The following is a 22,063-nucleotide window of genomic DNA, read 5'->3' as shown; positions in this document are numbered from 1 at the left end:
GGATCCTATGTTTAATAAATTTTGTTATTTCTTCTTTCTTATGAAGCTCGTTGTTTTACATTATTCGTATAGGTGTTTGAATGAATGACCCGGTGACATATGGCCTGCAATCACTTTTTTCGACGAGGCGTCATTCCGATAGCGCTCCAGTTTATATAATGTCTTCTGTTTCTTTATCGTTATACTACGATGTTTTTAATGATCCCCTTCACAGATTATAATATTTCCCATTTCATTAAGGAATAATTTCATTCGTGCCTTGTCTTTATGCTATGTAACATCCAATGTCAAAGTTTACCTGATTTTTCGTTTCCCAAGGGGTCTGTTTTTGGAATAGCGCCCTAGTAATTACAGTGTTATTGTTAACATACATTTGCTGTAAACGGGTTGCAATGGTACGTTACATATATATTGATTGCTTACCTCTACTTGTACGCTTGTTTTCAAAGCATTGTCGCTTTTATGTATTTATGAATAACCCAATAAAGCTTTGTCTACACTAATATGATAAAGTCTTATTTTCACCCATTATATCTAAAATACATTATTTTCATATTGTTAAATTAAATCATTAACGTTACTTTAACTATTCCACCTCGTTTCATTAACAAATTCGCTTAAATAACAATAATACAAACCATTCCTTCTTTACATATTCACTGTCGCTATTTCCCAGGGCGTGGGATGACCTTACGTGGGTCAAGATAATGGACCCATTAAATGTAATGAATTGAATGGTTCATTATTCACGGAATGGATTCTCAAAAATTGGTGCCTCTACAAATCTTCAGGAAAAAATTGAAGAGCACAGAATATCTTTTCTTCTTTTATACTCAACTTATAAACTTTTAGCGGCTTGCTAATGAAAATAATGCATAGAAGTTTCTATTATTAAGACCTTAAGATGGCATTGGTGGAAAACCTTCTACTTGATCCACTTCAACTTACTACCCAGGGTTACATCCTAAGATAGTGGTGCAATTCTCACTGCCGTATTTATTGAGAAATATTTTAATTATTATATTCATAGTTAATGCTATTGACGTGAGTAGAACATCGAGGCAACGAGTTTAATGAGCAAGTACCGTTAACCTAAAAAAAATTGCAACAACATGGAAAAATTGGAACATAGCAATTCAATCCGTGGCATAGGAATTGACTGCTATATGCCTTCAAGAAAAATATGACACTTTCCGTAGGCCGTTTCATAAAAATACCATAAGTAATAAGTCCGTTTCTTTCAGTTTCTTATCTCCTTTCGGCAGCCATCGTTGAATGACACACGAATATCGTTAATAATATCGTAATCCGGTAGGTGGCAGCAGTAGCATTAAGTTTTGTTTTTGGCTTGCTCTACTTTATTGAAAGCTGGCTGCTGGTGAGTGTTTTCATTCATAGTAATTATTTTATTCATGATGGGAAGAAATTTTTATTTTTATTTAATAGCTGAACATCCAATTTGTTTATAAATGTATTTTCGAGGTTTATAATTGCGTGAGCTAAGCCTAAGATAGAGCAACTTTCTCTTACGTTACGTGTTTGCCAGAAAATGAAAGCGATTGTCGCCTCTTCTTTGCCCGTAATTCGTGAAAGCAAGATTATATGATAACCGTAATTATTGGCCTGCGACAGAAGTGTGTATGGAGTCACTCTGTTGTATTTTTTACGCTCATATTTGTCGATTAATTTTTAATGCTTCTCGGGTCTGTGAGTAATTTGTGTCCAAGGGTTGCTTATTGTGCATATTCGCTTGAATGTGGTAACGTATCCTAAATTGTGGTTAAATTTTACCCCGAAATTGTTAAAATGTTTATTTTTTGTTGCAGAACGATATTATCCCGGAGACTGGTTGCACTCCGACACTAAAATGTCTGAACCACAGAAATTCTACCTCAAATGGAATGATTTCCAGTCTAATATGGTATCATCTTTTAAGCACTTACGAGATGAAAAAAGCTTTACCGATGTGACTCTAGCTTGTGAGGGTCAAACTTGTAAAGCCCACAAAATGGTACTTTCTGCTTGCAGCCCGTACTTCAAGTCTCTGCTGGAGGTCAGAATATGTATACTACCATTATATAATTAAGATAGTATTCAAATTGTCATTACTGAATGGAAAACAAGAACTTCATTGTGCAATTTTCTGTAATTGATATCATGGCGAAAGCCAATTTATATGCAAATCATAATGGTTGGCGTGAGCAGTCAGTTCTGGGAAATGCTCGGAAGTACGAATATTCATTTTAAAGGCTTTAAATGTGTTAATATTTTCAACCTACCTTCGTAGTTTTGATTTTGTCTGGTATTATGTATCCTATTTGATTTTTATACTACTAATACGCATTCAACTAGATAAATTTGTACAAACTGCCAATTCAATCGCTATTGTCATTACTTGTCGCGTGTGTTTGTTTATTATACCTTATGAATACATTTCCCGTGTTAAAATCTTATTACGGCCTTACAATTGAAATATTTAGTACAAGTGCCTCACATGTTTTTGATGGAATGTTTTTATAGAAACAATATTTTGGCTTAATTATAGTATATATTCATTAACGGTAAAAAAAACAGAAAACCAAAATATAATTAATGGAGAATCAAGCAGCACAGCGTCAATGTAATAAAATCAAAAGGATAAAAGAAATCGTTTAAAGTAAATCTTAGCTAAACTACATTGAAAAAATATAAGCGCAATCAGACTCTCAGATACAAAAAAATCAGCATTAAAGGAATAAAGTGAAGGTTAATAAAATAGAATTATCCTATAAAACTAAACAGTCGAGCATTTGAACGCTGATATTTTGAGATAATTATTCAAGGATGATAATAGACTATTTAAATGAGTTAAAAAATATGTCTAACTCAGAGAAATATTTATTTTGCGGTAACACAGCTAGAATCAAAGGGTTATTACTTGCATAATTTATTTTTCAGTATTTCTCATAAAAAAACCTTTTTTACCCCTAATATGCTGTTATATTAAATATAATGTATTGCATGAGTGCAGAGTATTTGGTCAGTCCTGCACAAATTAGTTGATCATGATTAGTTGATCGAGTTAGTTGATCATGGTTATAATTTGAATGGCATTTTTTATGAAGGCCTGTTTACTTTTACAAGAGCATGTTCTACTTCTTAGTACTCCCATGCTCAAGAATATTTGTGTGTAAAGGAAGCTGGCTGCTGTGAGGGAATATTTTTTGCCTATCACTGATGTTGATCCTGCAGGAGACACATCCCCCCAAATATTTGATAAGTATGATATGTCCCCCAGAGAATTTAATGCGGTGATTATGATTTAGCATAAAATGGGGTAAAAAATGCTTTAAAATCACAATTTCGATGATTTATTTTTCTATATCAGGGAAGGAGCCCCTGGAAAAAATGAGGTATTCCATACCCAATAGACCTCCTGGAAGCCCATCCCTCACAATTTTTTTACTGCAATTGATGCCAATGTTGCATATTAAAATAGTGTTTGCACATTTACTGGTGCATATCAAAATATGTATTATTTTCCTCTGTATGTTTGATTGGAGTATCAATATAGTTATTTATGTACAAATGAATTCTAAATTAAGAATTTGCAAAACCCAATGTGCATACCAGGGATGCCGACTTACAAAAAAATTGGGGGGGCACAACAGGGATCTTGCCCTGGGAAATTTTACAAGTAGTGAGTTTTAAGTTTTTTAAGCATTTTAGATGAGTCATATGATCAACATTAGAATCCTAATAACTCGAATCTCGATATCTGGACACTCCGGGGAAAATCGACAAGCCTGATACATTTTTTCATCACACGAATTTTTGAGGGGGCTCAGGCCCCAAGGAGTCGGCGCCGCTGGTGCATACCAGCAATGAAATGTACGAGTTGCACATCGTGATTATGAAGAGCTAGTTAAACCATTCCATGGAAGAAGTAGTTAGCATGCGATTAATTTATTTCCTTTGAACTTCCATTTAATGTTCTATCAGTGAAATTGTTTTGGATTTTTCATTGAACTCCTCAAATGTATGCTAACGAATGAGAGCTATGATACAAATGTTGGCACCAAAGAAATGCTACCAATCCACTATCTAGAATCTAATGTTGTTTTTATTAATAATTTATTTGTAATGGTGGTATCAATGCTTTTCTTTTTAGGAAAATCCTTCTAAACATCCCATTATCATTCTCAAAGATGTACCGTATGGACACCTAACTGCAATTTTAGAATTCATGTATGCTGGAGAAGTAAATGTATCTCAAGAGCAATTGCCTGCTTTCCTGAAAACAGCAGAGCGGCTGAAAGTTAAAGGATTAGCAGAGGCTCCACAGTCAATTAAGAGAGAAGGGTATGTTTGTTAAAGGATTGTGATAGTGAGGTCTTTTTTTCTGTATTTTTGCACATTGTGATTATTCATTTCATGATGGCTGTGGTTTGGAAAATATGTTCCATTTTCCTCTCTTCCCCCTTATCCTCCTAATTTAAAGGTAATGGAGTTGTGGACATAGGTCATGTGCTGCCATGAGATTAACATGATATTGTCAATACCAATGCCAAGAATTAAGTGTTAGTGTGGAATGTATGAAGTGAATTTTCATTTCTTATATGATTTATATTTCTTATGTATAGGCTTAAATTGAAGTAGTTTTGCTATGACTTAATGTCCCACTTGACCTGTGACAATTGCCATTTTTTATTGTAATTTGGCCATTTATATATAAGAAAATTGAGAATATATCACAACTGTTAGTGTGCAAATGCACAAATATCTTTTTTAGTGCAAGTTATCAGCTTCTTGGGGTCTTTGCAGCAATTGATACGAAAGCCATATATATACGTTTTCTACTTCTCCCCCTTTTATGACGGTCGCAGGTGTGTGACATCTTTGTTTCGGGATCCAACACTGCGGGGTTTAGGCTTTACCCTTGGAATCCGGGAGCAGGTACCCTGACCACCCCTCTTAGCAGCACCCCCCGCGGTCATGCAATTGTTTATCCAGTCAGTTTTCAAAATAAATATTTGTTCTTTTCTCAAGAAATATAAACTAAGAGTTGAATTCTTTGTCTTTTGAGCTGCATTTACGATTTTTAATCAAAATTTTGCGATAAATATTAACTTATATCTACAGTTCTGTATAAACATCAACATGGAAATTGTTACTGCATTAAATGCATTAATATTGACCTTAGAACTTCGTTTAAAATTTGACAATGCTCAGAAAAAAATGAGGAATTCAATTCAAAGTCTGCAATTTACGTGCAAGCAACAATTATCCATGTGCTAAATACATATAAGCAATACATAAGTTTACCACGAACCAATGCCGCAGCTATGGTCGTAAACCCGGAAAGGAGGGAGCACAACTACTCTCGGAATCTGAGGTCCCAGTGCGGAGGAGTTGAAAAAGGTTCTGCGAGACCCTTCCTAATGAATGTCCTCCAAAAATGCTCCGTACCACGAGAAAGAAGAGTCTCTTAGGGCTCAGTACAGCGGCCTTGCTAAGACGAAAACTCCGCCGTCTTGAAAGGGTTAAGAATGGATTTTTATTTATTAGAATGCAACGTAAACCTGGAAAGCACACTTTTCATTGATGTAAAATTGAAGTATGCCAATATTTTTACCTGTGATTGTAAGGAGAAATAGCAGTCACTTGAATTTTAAAGACATTTTGCCACTGAGGCAAGTTGGTGACAAAGAGTAAGTACATAACTAACACTAGAAAGTTATTAGACAATGATGGTAAAAGAGATCGCTAAAGAAGAAATTTCGGTATATGTTCTGCCAGAAATAATATTTATTCACTCGTACCTGTTGATGCCACTGGATTGGTTGTAAATAAATATGTAAGGTTGTAAATAATAATAAGGTGTTTGGATTTGTATGTATCTCTTGTTGTGGAATTTACCCTAATCTCAATTTATGATCTATCCTCTGTATATATTTTTTGATCATTTAAGGAGAAGAGGTCAATCACTTCCGTAGGTTGATAACTGGAGCAACATGATGTTGTCTGTCTATAGAACTTGAAGGGTTACCTCTCGGATGCTTGGGGGAAAGGATAAATAAGGAAACTGACCGGGTAAAACAAAGAAAACTCGCCACCCTATGGCGAGTATTTATTATATTAAGGTAAATACAAATGAAACAGGAAAGTGGCCATGGTAGTGGTGGAGTTGGTGGTAGGAGGAGGGGGAAGTAGAGGGTAGGTTACTGCCAGGTTCCGGGGATGACTGGAAGACAGCAGCCCGAGCTGCAGCAACGACGGCACAAGTTATGAAGTGGAAACAGTGCCGCCTCGTCCTCGGAAAGGCCCGTCTACTGGCGTCGTCCTGCCAGGTCCTCATTTGACTCCCGCACTGCTGACCAGGCCAACCTTGAGCCAGCAAGCACGGCTCAAACTTCTTGTTAGAATAAATGACGAAATGAAACTTTTTAAAAATAAAGGCCAATGATGGAAGAGGGTGCTCAGAGAGGCAACCAACCAGTGATTAGATCTGACAAATAATGCTGTGAAAGAAAACTACATACCGTATTTGACGGCATATAAGACGCACCCTTATTTAGAAGGCCACACACAAGGAAAAAAGTACCACAATAACTTAAAATGTGGTTTCTTTTAGTTCTCACGTTTCGTAAAAGCCAAATAAACAATCATTGAATGCAATTACCAAACATTTTTATTAAGGAAAATTAACAAACGGCAAGCTATTTTGAACATGATATGTAAATTTCAATAATGAATAAATGAGTGAACGGCAAGCAATCAAACATAATACAAAATAAAGCAGAAACAATAAAAAACACAGATTCAAGGAAAACGTAGCCTATCATGAAATTAGACTTTAACCATTTCCAAAACCATAAAAATCCTTTTCACTATCATCATCATCGAAAACGAGAATATCGTCATCACTACTGTTTCCGTCATCGCTAGTATCACATGCTTCGAATAATGTTCTGTTCCGTCAAGAGCATTACTGATTCCGCACTTCTTAAAGGACTTAACAATTATTTCAGCCTTTACGTCCTCCCAAGATCTTTTTACCCACTCGCACACTTGTGAAATAGAGGGCCGCTTCATTCTACCTGAGGGCGTGATGTGCCTCTCCTATCCACTCGTTCCATCGTTCTCGCACTTTTTCCTTAAATGGCTTATTCACCGATACATCTAAAGGCTGCAATTGGCTAGTCAGTCCACCAGGAATGACAGCTACCTGGGTTTTTAATTCTCTCGCTTTATTCTTTATGGTTTCAGTTCTATGGGCACTAAACTGATCCAAAACCATACGAGAGGGTTTTCTTAAGAGTCCACCAGGTCGCCTCGCCCATACCTTCTGTAACCACAGTTTCATTCCAGCTTCGTCCATCCAGCCTTTCGGATGAACATGAACAATTACACCCATTGGAAGTTTTTCTTTCGGATGAGTTTTTCTTTTGAATATGAAAAACGGCGGTAGTTTTGTGCCATCAGCACAACATGTTAGAACTGCCATATATCGGGTTTTTTCATGACCTGTGGTTTTTATGGCTATTGATTTAGACCCTTTAATACTCACAGTCTTGTTGGATGGTACATCAAATGTGAGTGGAATTTCATCCATATTTCCTATTTGACCGAGCTCAAAAGAAGTTTTCTTGCGTGTATTTATAACAAACCTATGAAATGCTAGTATTTTTTCTTCATAATCTGCTGGCATTTTCTGTGCTATAGTTGTTTTTGTGCGCATTGATAAGCCTTGCCTTTTCATGAACCTGTAGCACCAGCCCTCAGACCCTGAAAAGTTCTGATTCCCATGTTTTTCTGCAAATCCTTTGGCCTCATTGATTATCATTTTGGTTGAAACACTTATCCCAGAATTCCTCTTATCTATCACACACATTTTTACGGCATTTTCAAGTTCAGGCCAAGATGGAGCTGGGCATCGAAGGTTATGTTTTTGTTTTTTAGCAGTCTTCAGTTGATCTTCCTGCAGTATCATTTTTTCGGTAGGTGGTGGACCGAAATGCCTTGCTGCTGCTCTGTTTCCATGAACTTTGGCGTAGTTTAACACTCCTAGTTTATACTGAATTGTATAGCTTAATCTCTTGTTTCCTGTTGTCATATTTTCCAGGGTATTTTTTTTAAACAAACAGTTTTAAGCACCGATACCGACACGTTTATACAGAGTAGCACCGATACCGACACGTGTTTTGGGCATCATACGTTGAACGAGTAGGACAATGTTGTACTATGTGCTACTCCCCGCTTCTCCGCACCCAGGGCGGAGCGAGCGCTACTAGTTTCGTTTACTTTTTGACGGGAACAGTGCGGTGTCGGAAGGAAACCACCCCAGTTCTCTCTTTTGAGCTATATTTTTGTTGGCAAAAATTTAGTTAAACCTGATAAAATAATTATGGTAGAGGTAGAAAAAGTTGTGTGTGTCTAGACCTTTATCCGGGCTAAAAACTGCATTCAGTTTTGAAAGTTAACCTGTGTCCTTCACGTATAAGACGCAGGTAACTTTTTTGAGACCAAATTTAGGAAAAAAGTGCGTCTTATATGCCGTCAAATATGGTATATGACCAAGAGGAATGCAGGGAAGCACCTTTGATCTGAAAACGCAAGAAAAATAAATGGCAAAATTGTTGTCTACTGTATGTCAATATTGGATGTGTTGCAACCAAAATAATAGAAAATCGTCATGCATTCTGAGGAAACCTGGGAACTAATAAATGTACATATCTCTTTTTTGCTGCAAGAATGAAGAAAACTTGAAATTATTCTATGCAGTGGCGTAACTATGGGGGGGTGGGTATGAGGGTGATAGTTCTCCCCCAAAGCCTCAAAGAAGTAAAAATAATATTCAAAACTGTTCTCTAGTTTTGGCATATAATACGGTTTAACATAACCTTTTGATGAAACCCAAATTTTAAGTGCCAAAATTAAGTAAAATGTATTTGCAAGCATGTCATTTTTCCGAAATTTTCCCAAACGGGGGGAGGTTGCTCTTCCCCATCCCCCCTCGTCCCCCCCCCCCCAACGCGTATTCCTAGTTACGCCACTGATTCTAAGCATTGATCATTCACCAGTTAATACTCAGCAAATTTATTAACAAGGTTTTCCGATCCTTCTTACGTGATGCATGAAAGTTGTTAAACAATATAGCATTACCATCACTGAAATTTTACTTATGGAACCCATCATAATTTGATTTTTTTTAATTTGTGTCATCTAATACAGTAGACTCTCGTTAATACGAACAACATTATTATGAAATTCTTGTTATAACGAAGCAAATCGTTGGTCCCTACGAAAAAGCCTATTCAAGCTAAAGTAAAAGAAACGTTATTGCGAAATTATTGTTTTTACGAAATTACGAACCTCAGTCCTGGTCCCGGCGGTTACAAAATGAACTTTATTACGAAATTCCACGAATAAGCAACGGCATTTTGGTGGTTATACACTACTTTAAGTTTTAATAATCGTGCCATGTTTAAGTTTTCCTTGTGTACTGAGCCCAAGAGTGTCAATTATGGTTCTTTCTTCAGTGTACACACAAAATTATATAATAAGCTCATTCCTGTGGAGTCATGGTGACCCACTCGTAACCGCTGGTAAATTGGTCCTACAGTTAGTCTTCTGCCTACGAACATATGGATTACCAACTTTCAGAGATACGAGCATTCAAAAACTTCAAATTTCGAATTTGGCACCTTTTGATTTGGCCGATGCTACGTGGTCTGGCGTAGACGAACTTGCACTTAGGGTACAATCTGAACAAGGTATCATTGAATCCGGTTTGAATTCAGGAACTGTTCAGCGTTTTGCCCGTTCTTCCTCATTGCGGAGAGCTATTTTTTTCAGCTCTGAACGCTTCGCACGCCCTTGATCACTTAGTCACAGTCGTGAATTAGCGCACAATTGTGATGCAGTGTTGCATTCTGCAGGATAACAATACTCCTCGATTCCTTGCATATAGTCCGGCTGGAGAGAGTTGTCCTATGACAGCACAAAAGGAGGGGCGGAATATCCTGTGCCAACACAGTTTGCAGACAATCGCTGTCCCCCAAACGCACCTCACTCCCTCGCCTAGTCATACGACATTGTCAGATGCATATGAAGCACCGAAATTAGCCTGATCCACCAAAACAAGCCCATTCTTCAAATCACCAAAGCAGGGGATTCTTCCTTTGGGTCCTTCTCGCTTGTCGTTCCTTCCGGCTACTTTCTTCACGGAACCCTTTTGTTTACATGTGAGGTGGGCGTTTCCCTTGCCCCCCTCCCCTCCCCAGCCTAGACCATTCTGCCTGTTATCGGACAACTCTTGGCGGCCGGACCGTAGGTTTATCAACTTCCGAACAAGGTCTCGGAACTCATCTAGTTTGTATATCGAGGACTTACCGTATTCGGGGGGATATCAACCCTTGATTGCGCCATTCCGCATTCTTCTATTGAGAAACTAAAACTAATTTTCCTGTCTTTATATATTTGCGCGTAATTTAATCGCGTTTATTAAATACTATTTTTTTTCGTCGATCCCTAAAAGAAACGTTCGTACGAACTTTGTTATTACGAACCTCCGGTTTTTTGGCCCCATGAACTTCGTAGTAACGAGAGCATACTGTATGTTGCAAGCCACAGGAAACAGGAAAAGAAGACAAGCTGGCTTATTATATCTCCATCATGCTTGGAGTTAGTCCCTCCTCAGCCCCTCATTGTCCCAAAACGGCTCGCTGCTCAGTAAGAATGCTCTCAAGTGCTAGTGGAGTAGGTGCAGAGTTGTTGCATTCTCTGATACAGGCTTTTCTAGGAACAAAGTTCTGCCTTTGGATACACTAAGGTGGTTCTTTCTCTTGTCAGGTACTTTACTCTGACAAGAACATTAATGCTATAAGTGAACACCAGCTCTCATCAAATGGGCTAATGCTCTGTTTGGAAAGCATAGCTTGGATTTTTACGACTGAAAATTAGTTTTCATTCTTATTCATTGTATTTCATTTTAATTTTCATCCTTAGGAAGGCTGGTGGAAAGGCTTGCACGTTCCTATGACCCCTAGAGCTGCACTGGTTGGATTAATAGGGTAGTTTCCTTCATCAAAAAAAAACGAAAACGAAAGGCATTGATTGCGATTCGTTACCCACTATTAGTGTATTCATAATATACAAATTATTTGGTTTTAGAAATACCGGTTTAGACGAATGGCAATGGTCAATTTTTAACCTCATTTGAAAAAGGCCAGATTGGCACCCATGCGATGCCACTCCACGTGACGTCACAGGGACCTAGTTTCTATGCTAGTAGATAGGAGTTTTGCATTGTCTGAGATTACCAATGCATGCTTGAGGCACAGAGCTCAGGGAAACATGTCTTAATAATCACCTATTAAAACTGGCTAAGGTCGGAAAGTTTCCTTCGTTTGATAAGGTATTAATTTCTAATTAAATATAAATTTATTAATTAAGTAATTAATTAAATCCTTTTATAAGCCAAGCTCTACCAGGTAGCAGAGTACTCAGCTACCTGCTAGCATCCTGCGTCGTATCAGTGCTCAAAGCCTTGCCCCAAGGTCACCTCACTTTTGGCAGCGGGAACCAGAAGGACGTCACACGGAGATTTCCCGGTATTCATACTTACCCGTCGCGTTTTCACGCGTTCAAAATTTTCACTTTTCATTTAATCGCAAAAAATAGATATCGTCATTTAAAAATCTAAATTTGTGAAATAGGTACTACAGGAGTAATAATCTTTCGATTTAGGCAATAAAAAGATAATAGGAAACCACCCTATTCTAAATTACCGTATTTCCAGGCGCATAAGACGCATCTGGATTTTTCAGGTTAGAATTTACGAAAAAAACTAAAATACTTGGATAATACAAAAAAGAATTTTAATGATAACATTTTACATAAAAACGGAACTTCTTATATTTAAAAATTTTAAAATTATTAATGAGCAAATATATCAGAGTTTATTCATCATAGAACCCCAGAAATTCCTCATCACTGCTGCTAAAATCATTCGCGTGGATATTTTCTCGGGAGTCGTCACTTTCCTCATACAAAATGTCATCTTCACTTCCATCTAGCGCATTGCTGATTCCACACTTTTTGAAAGACTTTATGATAGTCTCAGTTTTTATTTTCTGCCAGGACTTTTTCACCCACTCACAAACGGTAGAAATTGACGGCCGTTTCATTCTTCCGGTCGGTGTGAAATCATGAGTTGGTGCCTCAATCCACTTTATCCATTCTTCACGCATAAATCCCTTGAATGGTTTATTGATTGAAACATCCAAAGGCTGCAGTTGAGAAGTCAATCCACCAGGAATCACAGCAAGATGCGTCTTCAGTTCTGTGGCAAGGATTTTTTTGGACTCCTTTATATGGGCCTTAAACTGATCGCACACTAACAAAGACAATTTCTTCAGAAGTCCACCTGGACGCCGGGACCACACCCTTTGCAACCACAGTTTCATACCCTCTCCATCCATCCATCCCTTAGGATGAACATGAATATAAATTCCATGTGGAATTGTACACTTAGGCAGCGTTTTTCGTTTAAAGATCAACAAAGGAGGGAGTTTTGAACCATCAGCACAACACGCAAGGACAACAGTATAGCGTATTTTTTCGTTGCCGGAAGTCTTTATCGTAACTGTCTTTGCACCTTTAACGTCCACAGTTCTATTTGATGGCACATCAAATGTCAAGGGAACCTCATCCATATTTCCTATCTGTCCTATTTCAAAACACTTCATTTTTCCCAGGTTAAGTACGTATTTATGGAATTCGATAATTTTTCTTTCGTATTCGGGTGGCAGTTTTTGTGCTATTGTGATTTTAGTACGCATGCACAGACCATTTCTCTTCATAAATCTTTCACACCACGACGTTATCCCAGAAAAATCGGCAATAGACATATCTATCGCCAACTTTCTTGCTTCTATTAAAATCATTTTTGTTGAAACAGTGATCTCGTTCTTCCTGTGATTTATTATCCAGGTCTTAACGTGCTCCTCAAGCTTTGGCCATTTCGGAGAACATGAACGTAAAGTTTTCTTACTCTTATTTGCATTCATTAAATCTACCTTCTGCTTCCGCCATTCTCGTATCATCTTCTCGGTTGGAGGTGGGCCGAAACGCCTTGCAGCTGCCCGGTTGCCGTGTTCCGAAGCATATTTCACGACTTCAAGTTTAAACGCAATACTGTACGACAATCTTCTCTCTTTAGATCCCATTAGGTTATTCCAATTTTGACTTTTTATACAGAAATTACCAAGTTTCTGTGCTTAGAAGCACATGTGCAGACTAAATAGAAAGATACGTATTACGCCTGAACTGACTGAACACCGAGCTCATACATTGTTACCTAAGGTTGAGTGCCGGTAGACTCGTGAGTTTATCGTGAGAGATACAATGTATTAGCATATAGATGGCATCTCCTTTGGCTCAATGTATGTAAGTTTTGCAGCAGCACCCATTGCAAGATTAAACTAAACATGCTACATTGTATGCATTTCTGATTTATCCGGGAATTTTTTTAAGGGAGTTAGACATCGACGTATTAAAACTTTATTTCTAACAACCTGCTCAAAAGAGTGCTATTATCAAAATTTTTAATGAATTGAACTATTTTCAATGCCTGATACACTAAAAAATACTTAATGGTAATTATTTATCCTGTCAAAACGGTTGCTTATTATAGGCCAAAGTATACCCGTGATATCCGTATACCATCGGCGCATAAGACGCAGGCAAATTTTACAGCACATTTAGGAGAAAAAAAGTGCGTCTTATCGGCCGGGAAATACGGTACTCCCGGTAGGGCCACCCATGCCAGATAGGTCGAAGGGTAGGAGCCAGATGAATGGTGATGGTGTCACATGGAAAACACTGTTGGAATGGAAGTGGGAAACCTTACCAACTATCTCTTCCCTGAAAACATGGAGTACAACCAAATGAGCCTCGGAATCTCATCGTTCGAGACCCGTCCGCAAAGGGCGGGTGTTGGGCATAGCAGGGAGGTCGGCAAGGTCCTCCGGGTCGTCAGCATGCGAAATACAGAAAATACAGAAAAATCCTTGCAGAGACTTATCATCCTCAGCAGGAGCAGCAGCAATGAAGAAAGAAGAAAAGAAGGAGAAGTGGGCTATAAATGTTGGGACATGGAATGTGAGGACAATGATGGGGCTGGGGAATTTATAAAATATCAAAAGGGAAATGGATGAAGAGAGGATAGATATCTTAGGATTATGCGAGGTGAGGTGGAGGGATGGGGGGGACTATTGGAGTGATGGTTGACCTCTCAGTTGTGTGTTCAGATAATTCAGTGATCATAGTAACTGTAATTAAGGCTTAACCTCTTCAGTGGTACGCCCGGAAAAGTTCCGGGCCTTGCCCCACTGCCCAAAACGTTCTACCCCGGAAGATTTCCGTGGTAAACTTAGAATCTAGTTCGTTCACTCCCGAAACCTTTCCGGGGCAATGGTACTATTATGCTAGTAGTTTATATGTTGCCCATTAGATGTCTCACTCTTATTAGGAAGCTTATACCACCTAGCGGTGTTTTTGGGTATTGTTTAGTGATATGTATAGTAATGTGTGCACTGTGCAGTGTAACCCTGAACGATGGCAAAAAGCAAAGAAAAGAAACTTCGCCTTGATGAAATTTGTTCTTTCTTAGAAAGAGAAGATGACTCAGAAAGTGAATATAGCCCATCTGAAAGTCAATCTGACCTAGAGTGTAGTAGCAGCGATGATTACGAGTCATATGAGGAACTATCTGACGCGGAGAGTCCAGACATTTTGCCGCAAAATGTTTCCCCAGGTACACAAGAACGTAATTTCCAGTGGACTCAATATGACATTGACCAAGCAGAAGATGGGTATGGGAAACCAATATTTGCTGGTGTTGCAGGTGTGTGTGTTCCACTTAGTTCAGATGTTTCTCCTCTGCAATGCTTCGAACTTTTCTTCACTGATGAGTTCGTGCACCATGTTGTAGTCGAGACAAATAGATATGCCAATAAGTGCCGCGAGGATGCTCTAAATTCAGGCGTTGGTTCCAGTGCGAGGATAAGGTTGTGGAATGATACATGTGAGAATGAAATTAGACTTTTTATTGCATTGATTTTGGCAATGGGTATTATTAGCAAGCCCGAATTGAAGCTATATTGGACCAGAGACTACATACTTCAGACTCCTATTTTTTACGAAACGTTTTCTCTGAAAAGGTTTCAGTTGATTCTGCGTTACCTGCACTTTGTCAATGATGAAGATACGGGCAACACTGATCGCCTCAGGAAAATTAGGCCACTGCTGGAAATGCTTCGATTATCTTTTAGAAAAACCTATTTGCCGGAACAAAATATTTCGGTAGATGAAAGCCTTATGCTATTCAAAGGAAGGTCACTGATGAAACAATATATTCCTCTAAAGAGATCAAGGTTTGGTATAAAAATATTTTTCATTTGTGAATCACAATCAGGATATGCCTGGGACTTTTTCATTTACACTGGTCAAGGGGAGGAAAGGCGGGGTGATGAAAGTGCTTCGCGGAAACTAATAAGCCATGCTTCTGTTACTAAACTTGTGATGTGTCCCCAACTTATTGCGAAAGGATATGTTATATTCATGGACCGGTGGTTCTCAAGTCCAAATCTATTCCAAGAGCTGCAATCTCATGGTTTCGGAGCCTGTGGAACAGTTGACTTGCGAAGAAAGGAAATGCCGAAAGAACTGCAGACAGCAAAATTGAAGAAAGGTGACGTACTATGTTACACATCAGGAGTTTATTCTGCAATAAAATGGCGTGACAAAAAAGATGTGACAATGTTATCCACGTATCACAGGGGAAAAATATGTGAGACAGGAAAAGTAGACAGGAAAACCAAAGAAGCAGTGAAGAAACCAGACGCCGTGATAGAGTATAATGCTAATATGGGAGGAGTGGATCGATTGGACCAAAAAATAAAACCGTACGAGTGCCTCAGAAAAAGTCTCCGATGGTACAGGAAGCTATTCTTTCATTTGATGGACATTAGCATTGTAAATGCTCATATTGTGCATGTAAAAAGTGGCAGAGAAAAATGCACTCTCCTACAGTTTAGGCATAAAGTCATTCATGGACTTCTAGAGAAGTATGCCATGGAAAGAAAAGTGGCCAAAGGAGGAAGACCCTCGAAAACTGACCCACCTGTTCGTCTTACTGAAAGACATTTCCCAACGCATATACCAGCCACAGAAAAGAAGAAGTTTCCCAGTAGAGTATGCCGAGTTTGTCCCGGAAGGAAAGAAACTAGGTGGGAATGCAAACAGTGCGGGAATATTCCATTGCATCCCGAACACTGCTTTGAAATGTATCACACAAAAAGAAAGTATTAGATTTTGTTTGAAATAGCAATAACATTATTTGTTTAAATTGGGTATGCTTATATTAATTTACATCATGGGGCACAGTATGATCATACTTTAAATACCTGTAATGTGCTTAATACTATATTAAATATATTTTTGTAAGACGTATTTACTTTTTCAATCCATTTTTAAGCTAAACATTATAAAAACCCGCCCTGGGGGTACAACTTGGGGAAAATTTAAACACCACTGAAGGGGTTAAGGGTGTCTAAAAGCAATAAACTTTAGCACTTTATCACTCACCACGTTGGAATCTTCAGAACCTGTGGATCCTGATTGGGCTCGTATTCACCAATTTTTAATTGTTGATTATGATAGCTTTAAAAAGAAAGGCACTTGTATTTTTGTCTTTTTAGTCCAATGCCTTCTTCTTGAGATGTTCGTAGTGAAGTAACCTTTTGCAGTTGATGAGTCACTAGCAGCATTGTCGCGAGAAAGCAGTTGAAGGTGGTTTTTAGGAGTGTTTTGACCAAATAGGATTTATTTACAAGACAGGAATACATGTAATGGTGACCAAATAGCAGTTGGATACATAAGTACGATACTTAATTACTCATGATGCATGCTAGGGTTGGGTCTGTTTTTGCAGTCATCCCGTCAGAACTTGCTGACATGGCTGAGTGATATTTTCCATGCACCAGTTTCCAGAGGAAGAGAGATAAAAGCAGCCAATGCTGGGGATGAGTCCAGTTGGTGGAGGGTAGTGTGTAGAAAATCTGTCTGCTGGAACGGCTACGAAGTGCTCGTGCAGTGGCATCGAGGAAAGCCCATTTCAGCGAGCGAGAAAGAGGCTGCTATGTCTGTATCCCATAATAATCATGAGCACCTTCACTGGTCATGATAAAATTAGCATTCTGTGGATGTTTTCGAGATCCACAGACTTTGAAGTTTTTGATATGAGGGCTTAGAAGCTCACAATGAAGTTCGATGAGACACAGGCAAATTTTTCCTGGAAATCTTGGCAATACCTAACTCATTGCTCTCATTATTAACCTAAAATTTGGCTCATTACAGGATGTTTTTCTGTGTGCATTAGGTGTTGAAGGGAACCATTAGTGGGGCTATGGCTTTTTGATATGGAGGTTTTCTTATAATTTACCTAATAAGGTTCATTATACAGAGGTTTTGCTGTAATTTATATACCCTCATATTTTTCTTTATCTCCTTTATGCACTTAAAACACCTATCTGGGATCCTTGACAAGCACTAGTTGGAAGGATTTTCAAAATCATTGTTTCTACTTTGTTGTTACATTGTTTCTGTTTTCATTTATGTAGTTTGTATTGGTGTACTTAAAATATTGGTTTTTGGCTTAATTAGTATTTATCATTATATGTATACGCTGTGCAAGATATTTACAATACTTGTCAATAGGCAAAATATTTGAACTATTGTGGCACCACAATTACTGTTTACAACTATTGAAAATAGATCTAGAATGTACTTTGAAATCTTGCTGTGCATCTTCAATTATCTTCTCAGAATGTCATAATTTATTTCTACTAGTACTTTTGATGTTTTTGAGAACTGCAGACTTTGAAGCTCTTGATATGTAGGACACAATGAAGTTTGATGAGAGACTACAGCAATTTTTTACTAGTAATTTTGGCAAAACCTAACTCATACCAAGCATGACACTGCATTATTGTGGATTGGTGCAGTGTGGTTTATTATCCCCAAGTTATTTTCAAAATTTTGTTGATAGCAAATTAGAAAAATGTAGTCCACCATTATCAGCCGACAGTAAATCATGTACATTTGTCAGATATTTAGTGTGAAGTATGACTGGGTTATGTTTCACAAGTAGTAACACAATTTTTCTTTCTCCTACAGGTGATTTGTTAGTTCAAGAAACATTGTATTTGTTGGATGTCTCCTTCAGTCAAGTTGGTCACTGTCCACAAATTCACTGCTGATTGGAAGGAATTTAGATCCCATTATTGTATACACAAGTATGCAAAGTGAGTGTGAACATGGTAGCGACATACTTCAATTAGATAAAGGATGGGTGGCATTGACTTGCTGTGATCACCATAACATAATTATTTCTTGGCATTTCATTTTCATTTGTTCATGTGGGTGAGAAGTGATTATGTAAGTAGGCTCTTCTGGGCTGTAGTGGTGGAGTAAATGTTGCACACATACCCGCACCCTTCTCTAAAATTTCATCAGAATACGCCTGTGCGATAATATTTAATTTACTTGTTTTGTGTATTGAAAAGTGAAGACTTAAGAAATAAGCAGGAGTGTGACCGTGGACCATATTAAGAAGACTGTGTCTGAAAGGCTGTGAGGCTTTCCCTCCTAATTTACCTCTTAACAGTTTTACATGGTACGAAGTACAATGAAGAATTTGATGTGTGGGCTGGTGAAAGTGCTTCTTCTAAACTGTAAAAGTGTCATCTGAAAGTTGAAAATGTGTAATAGCATATTTTTAGAATGAGTTAATAATTTTCATTGTATCAATTTGTAGAGCATCGAGTATTAAGGTTTATAAATCCATGCTCTATGGGAAATCACATACAAAACTGGTAAACGGATTCCAAAATTGAAACCCACCAAATGCTATTAACATTTTTCAAGATTTAAAAAATTTAAAGTTAAGTTGAGGGTAAGGATTAGCTTGTCAGAAAACAGTCCCTTATCAGAACTTTGAAAGATAGCTGTAGATTTTTTAATGCCACTGTAATCTTTCTGTTTTGCATCTGAAGATGAATGATGCTCCTTACGGTTGATTTTAAGTGCAGTGATTACACTTAAAGAGAGTGCCTGTAATTTATTTTATGAATGCATTGTTAGTGGCAATCTTGCCATTTACATATGCTGTGTACATATACTTTAAAGAAACACATATATATTTAAATATAGATTTTATGTTGCTCTTATAATATTCTTCTCAGTCCATCTAATTGACTTTCGAGTAATTCCAAAATATGTTTTCCCCCGAAAATATGGTGTACATTGCTTTTGTCGATAACTTGATATATTCTGAGAGAAACTGTTTTGCAGCAAAAGGAAGACTGTGTGGTCTGTAGGACCAATATTGTATTACATTGGAGCATTTCCATAAGTTACCCACTCTCCAAATATGTTCCTGAAGCTCCAAATGTTTGTCAGGTGCACAATCTTTTTTGTTCAAATGAAGCATATCTTACTTTACTGTTTACATGCATTATTTAAAGCCCATTTTCATGAAATCCATCACTTCATAATCCATCCCAAAAATTTTCATACAGATCAGCCATTAAATCTAATTTTTTACATATTTTTATCCCAGAAGAAAAGATGCTGTTAGCATTGAGACTGATAACTGATTGTAATCGATTGATTGTACTGGATAGTGTACGATGGTTTAAATGGGTAAAAAGGATGATATCTGGAACTGTCTAAGATATTGTAATGTATAATCTGAACTCCATACCACAAGGATTGTCTAGATTCATTAAAGAACTCGTATGACCCATACTAAGATGTGAGGTTGAATAGAATTCAGTAAACTATATTATTCCACACTGTTATAACTGAAATAAATCTTAATATATCATTATGGAAATGATTTTTTTGCTAAACAGATATTTTTTCACAAGGAATATGTACTGATCAATGATACTGATGAGTGAAGAATAGTTTACACAATATTCGTGTCAGTAAAGCCATTCATGAGTACATATTCGATCTCTCCTAACACTGCATAGCTCATGTCAACACCCTTGGTGTACATCTACAGCAGTGCTCCCTGTGATATGGTGGTGATTAAATCGGTCAGAGATGTGATTTTAGAGCTTCTGATCTTTGGTAAAAATATGATGGAAAACATCCTGGATTTGCTTATTTCCCTGTAGTTACCAATCCAATCTTAGTGAGCAAGTCCAGTACCCTTTTTTAGATGTCATGTCTATCTCTTTCAAAAATTCTTCTAATGAATATGTTTAGTGTATCTCAATGGATTAATTACGATGTTAATTTTATATTGAAATGAATTAAAATGAATGACCCAACATAGGAAAAAAGCATGATATACCAATACATTAGAACCTAGCGTAACATTTGTGAGGATAGTCTGACACCTGAATAGTTTTCTTTTTCATATCTTCCTGCATTATAAATACTGAAAGAGAAATAGCATTATGCTTCAAAAAGTAGTAATATTTAATTCAGTTTCTATTAGAAATGTCATTCCATATGTTGAATTTCATTTTCAAGATTGCCATATCTGCAAATGGGGTGTATCCATATCTCATGATTCCTCATGAAAAATGTTTAATGGCAGTTCTTGACAGCTACACTCTAACTAATCAGAGGTGTCCTGATGTAGACTTAAGTCGGGATAAAGTGATTCATCACTTTCAGATGAGTTTTTATTGTTGTTTAAGTGCTCATTGGTATATCATGCTTTCTTATCAATTTATTTGCTGTTAGTTTTGTGTACCAATTGTTTTTTATAACAAAAGTTAAGAAATTCTTGATAAGGTTATGTATCTTGTTATATTTTCCATGCTGGTCATTCTACTTTGTTGCTTATGTTTGTCATTTATTTTTATTCTTGATTTAAACGGTGGTGAAAGATAATCTTTGTACAGGCTTTTGGCGCTATCATTGATCGTTCCTCTCTTAGTTTCCTTTATGGGATTAGAGAAACTTAATGTTAATTTATGATCATCATCAGAATTACCCTGCAATGCATCCTCAGTTAGTTTCAAAATTTAATGAATCATGTTATTCTCTGGAATTGTATGTTAAATGGATTAATTTATCATTTTTCATAGACATTTCTTTTTGTTGTCTCTAATTGTACAAACATGGGATAGCTTTACGTATTTAACTTGATTGAAGTAGGGTAATAATATTGTGATTTATAAGGCATTAAAGTGGATGATGTACCCTAACTTATTTGTTTTTGGTTCATTTGATGAATATCCACGTTCATCCCTACAGAGGTTATTGGAACGATTTGAGTTTCAATTGGGCTGTGATATTTTTCATCTATGTGTGCTGGGGGACAACACTCAAATATGTAAAGCTGAGATGTATGGTTGGAATTCAATGGTTTTAAGTAGGTGATTAGCATGATGATTTTCAAACCTCTTAATAATTCATTACCACTCTAACTGAACCAACAGGAAATTTTCTATTCTCAATGCACTCATTGGTGCGTTTTAAGATTCTGTTTTCCAATCAACTAATAGTTGTACTAGTTTACCATGAAGAAATAATACACATTGAGAGATATTTATATTTTGTGTTAATGAGACTTACGTTGGAGTAGGGGAAAATATGGCCCTGGAAATAACATATTTTCCTTTTTCTTATCTGACAAAAAATAGTGGGATAGAGTTATGAGCAGAGAGGCTGCAGGATTTTTTTCTGGGGGCGTGGGGGCATAAGGATCTGATATGTAAACGATATTCTCATTCTTTAGATTAAAAACAAAATCCAACAATTACTGTACGAAGTATCGTCTTTATTTTAATATGAAAGTTATTAATATGAAATTAAACGATTGAGGCTCTATATTACACAAAACACAATGAACATAATGATAACTGTATAAAAATTTTGTCTATTGCCTATGTAAGCGTTTGAGGGGGCACGTGCCCCCTCCTTCCACCCCCTAATTCAGCTAATTGTTATGAGCATTGCTGGAACTACACTTAGGAACTATGAAGTACGAGTG

The 22,063-nt window shown here is 37.2% G+C and overlaps 1 protein-coding gene across 4 annotated transcripts; it reads left to right on the top strand.

The window, feature by feature from the left end:
- The first annotated feature begins 1,287 nt into the window (after positions 1 to 1,287).
- Positions 1,288 to 21,275, top strand: LOC124155734 (longitudinals lacking protein-like). 4 transcript variants are annotated; one of them, XM_046529798.1, is made up of 4 exons: positions 1,288 to 1,378; positions 1,827 to 2,053; positions 4,151 to 4,341; positions 18,223 to 21,275. In XM_046529798.1, the coding sequence occupies exons 2-4, from the start codon at positions 1,868 to 1,870 to the stop codon at positions 18,224 to 18,226; spliced, it is 381 nt and encodes a 126-aa protein (XP_046385754.1). In that variant the 5' UTR covers positions 1,288 to 1,378; positions 1,827 to 1,867; the 3' UTR covers positions 18,227 to 21,275. The 4 variants fall into 4 exon arrangements, with proteins under 4 accessions (XP_046385754.1, XP_046385758.1, XP_046385756.1 ...); XM_046529802.1 differs by lacking the exon at positions 1,288 to 1,378 and adding an exon at positions 1,451 to 1,611; XM_046529800.1 differs by lacking the exon at positions 1,288 to 1,378 and adding an exon at positions 1,451 to 1,634.
- Positions 21,276 to 22,063: the final 788 nt, after the last annotated feature.

This window comes from Ischnura elegans, chromosome 3 (genome assembly GCF_921293095.1).
Source record: "Ischnura elegans chromosome 3, ioIscEleg1.1, whole genome shotgun sequence".
Lineage (NCBI taxonomy): Eukaryota > Metazoa > Arthropoda > Insecta > Odonata > Coenagrionidae > Ischnura > Ischnura elegans.
This window is presented reverse-complemented; position numbering and strand designations above follow the sequence as displayed.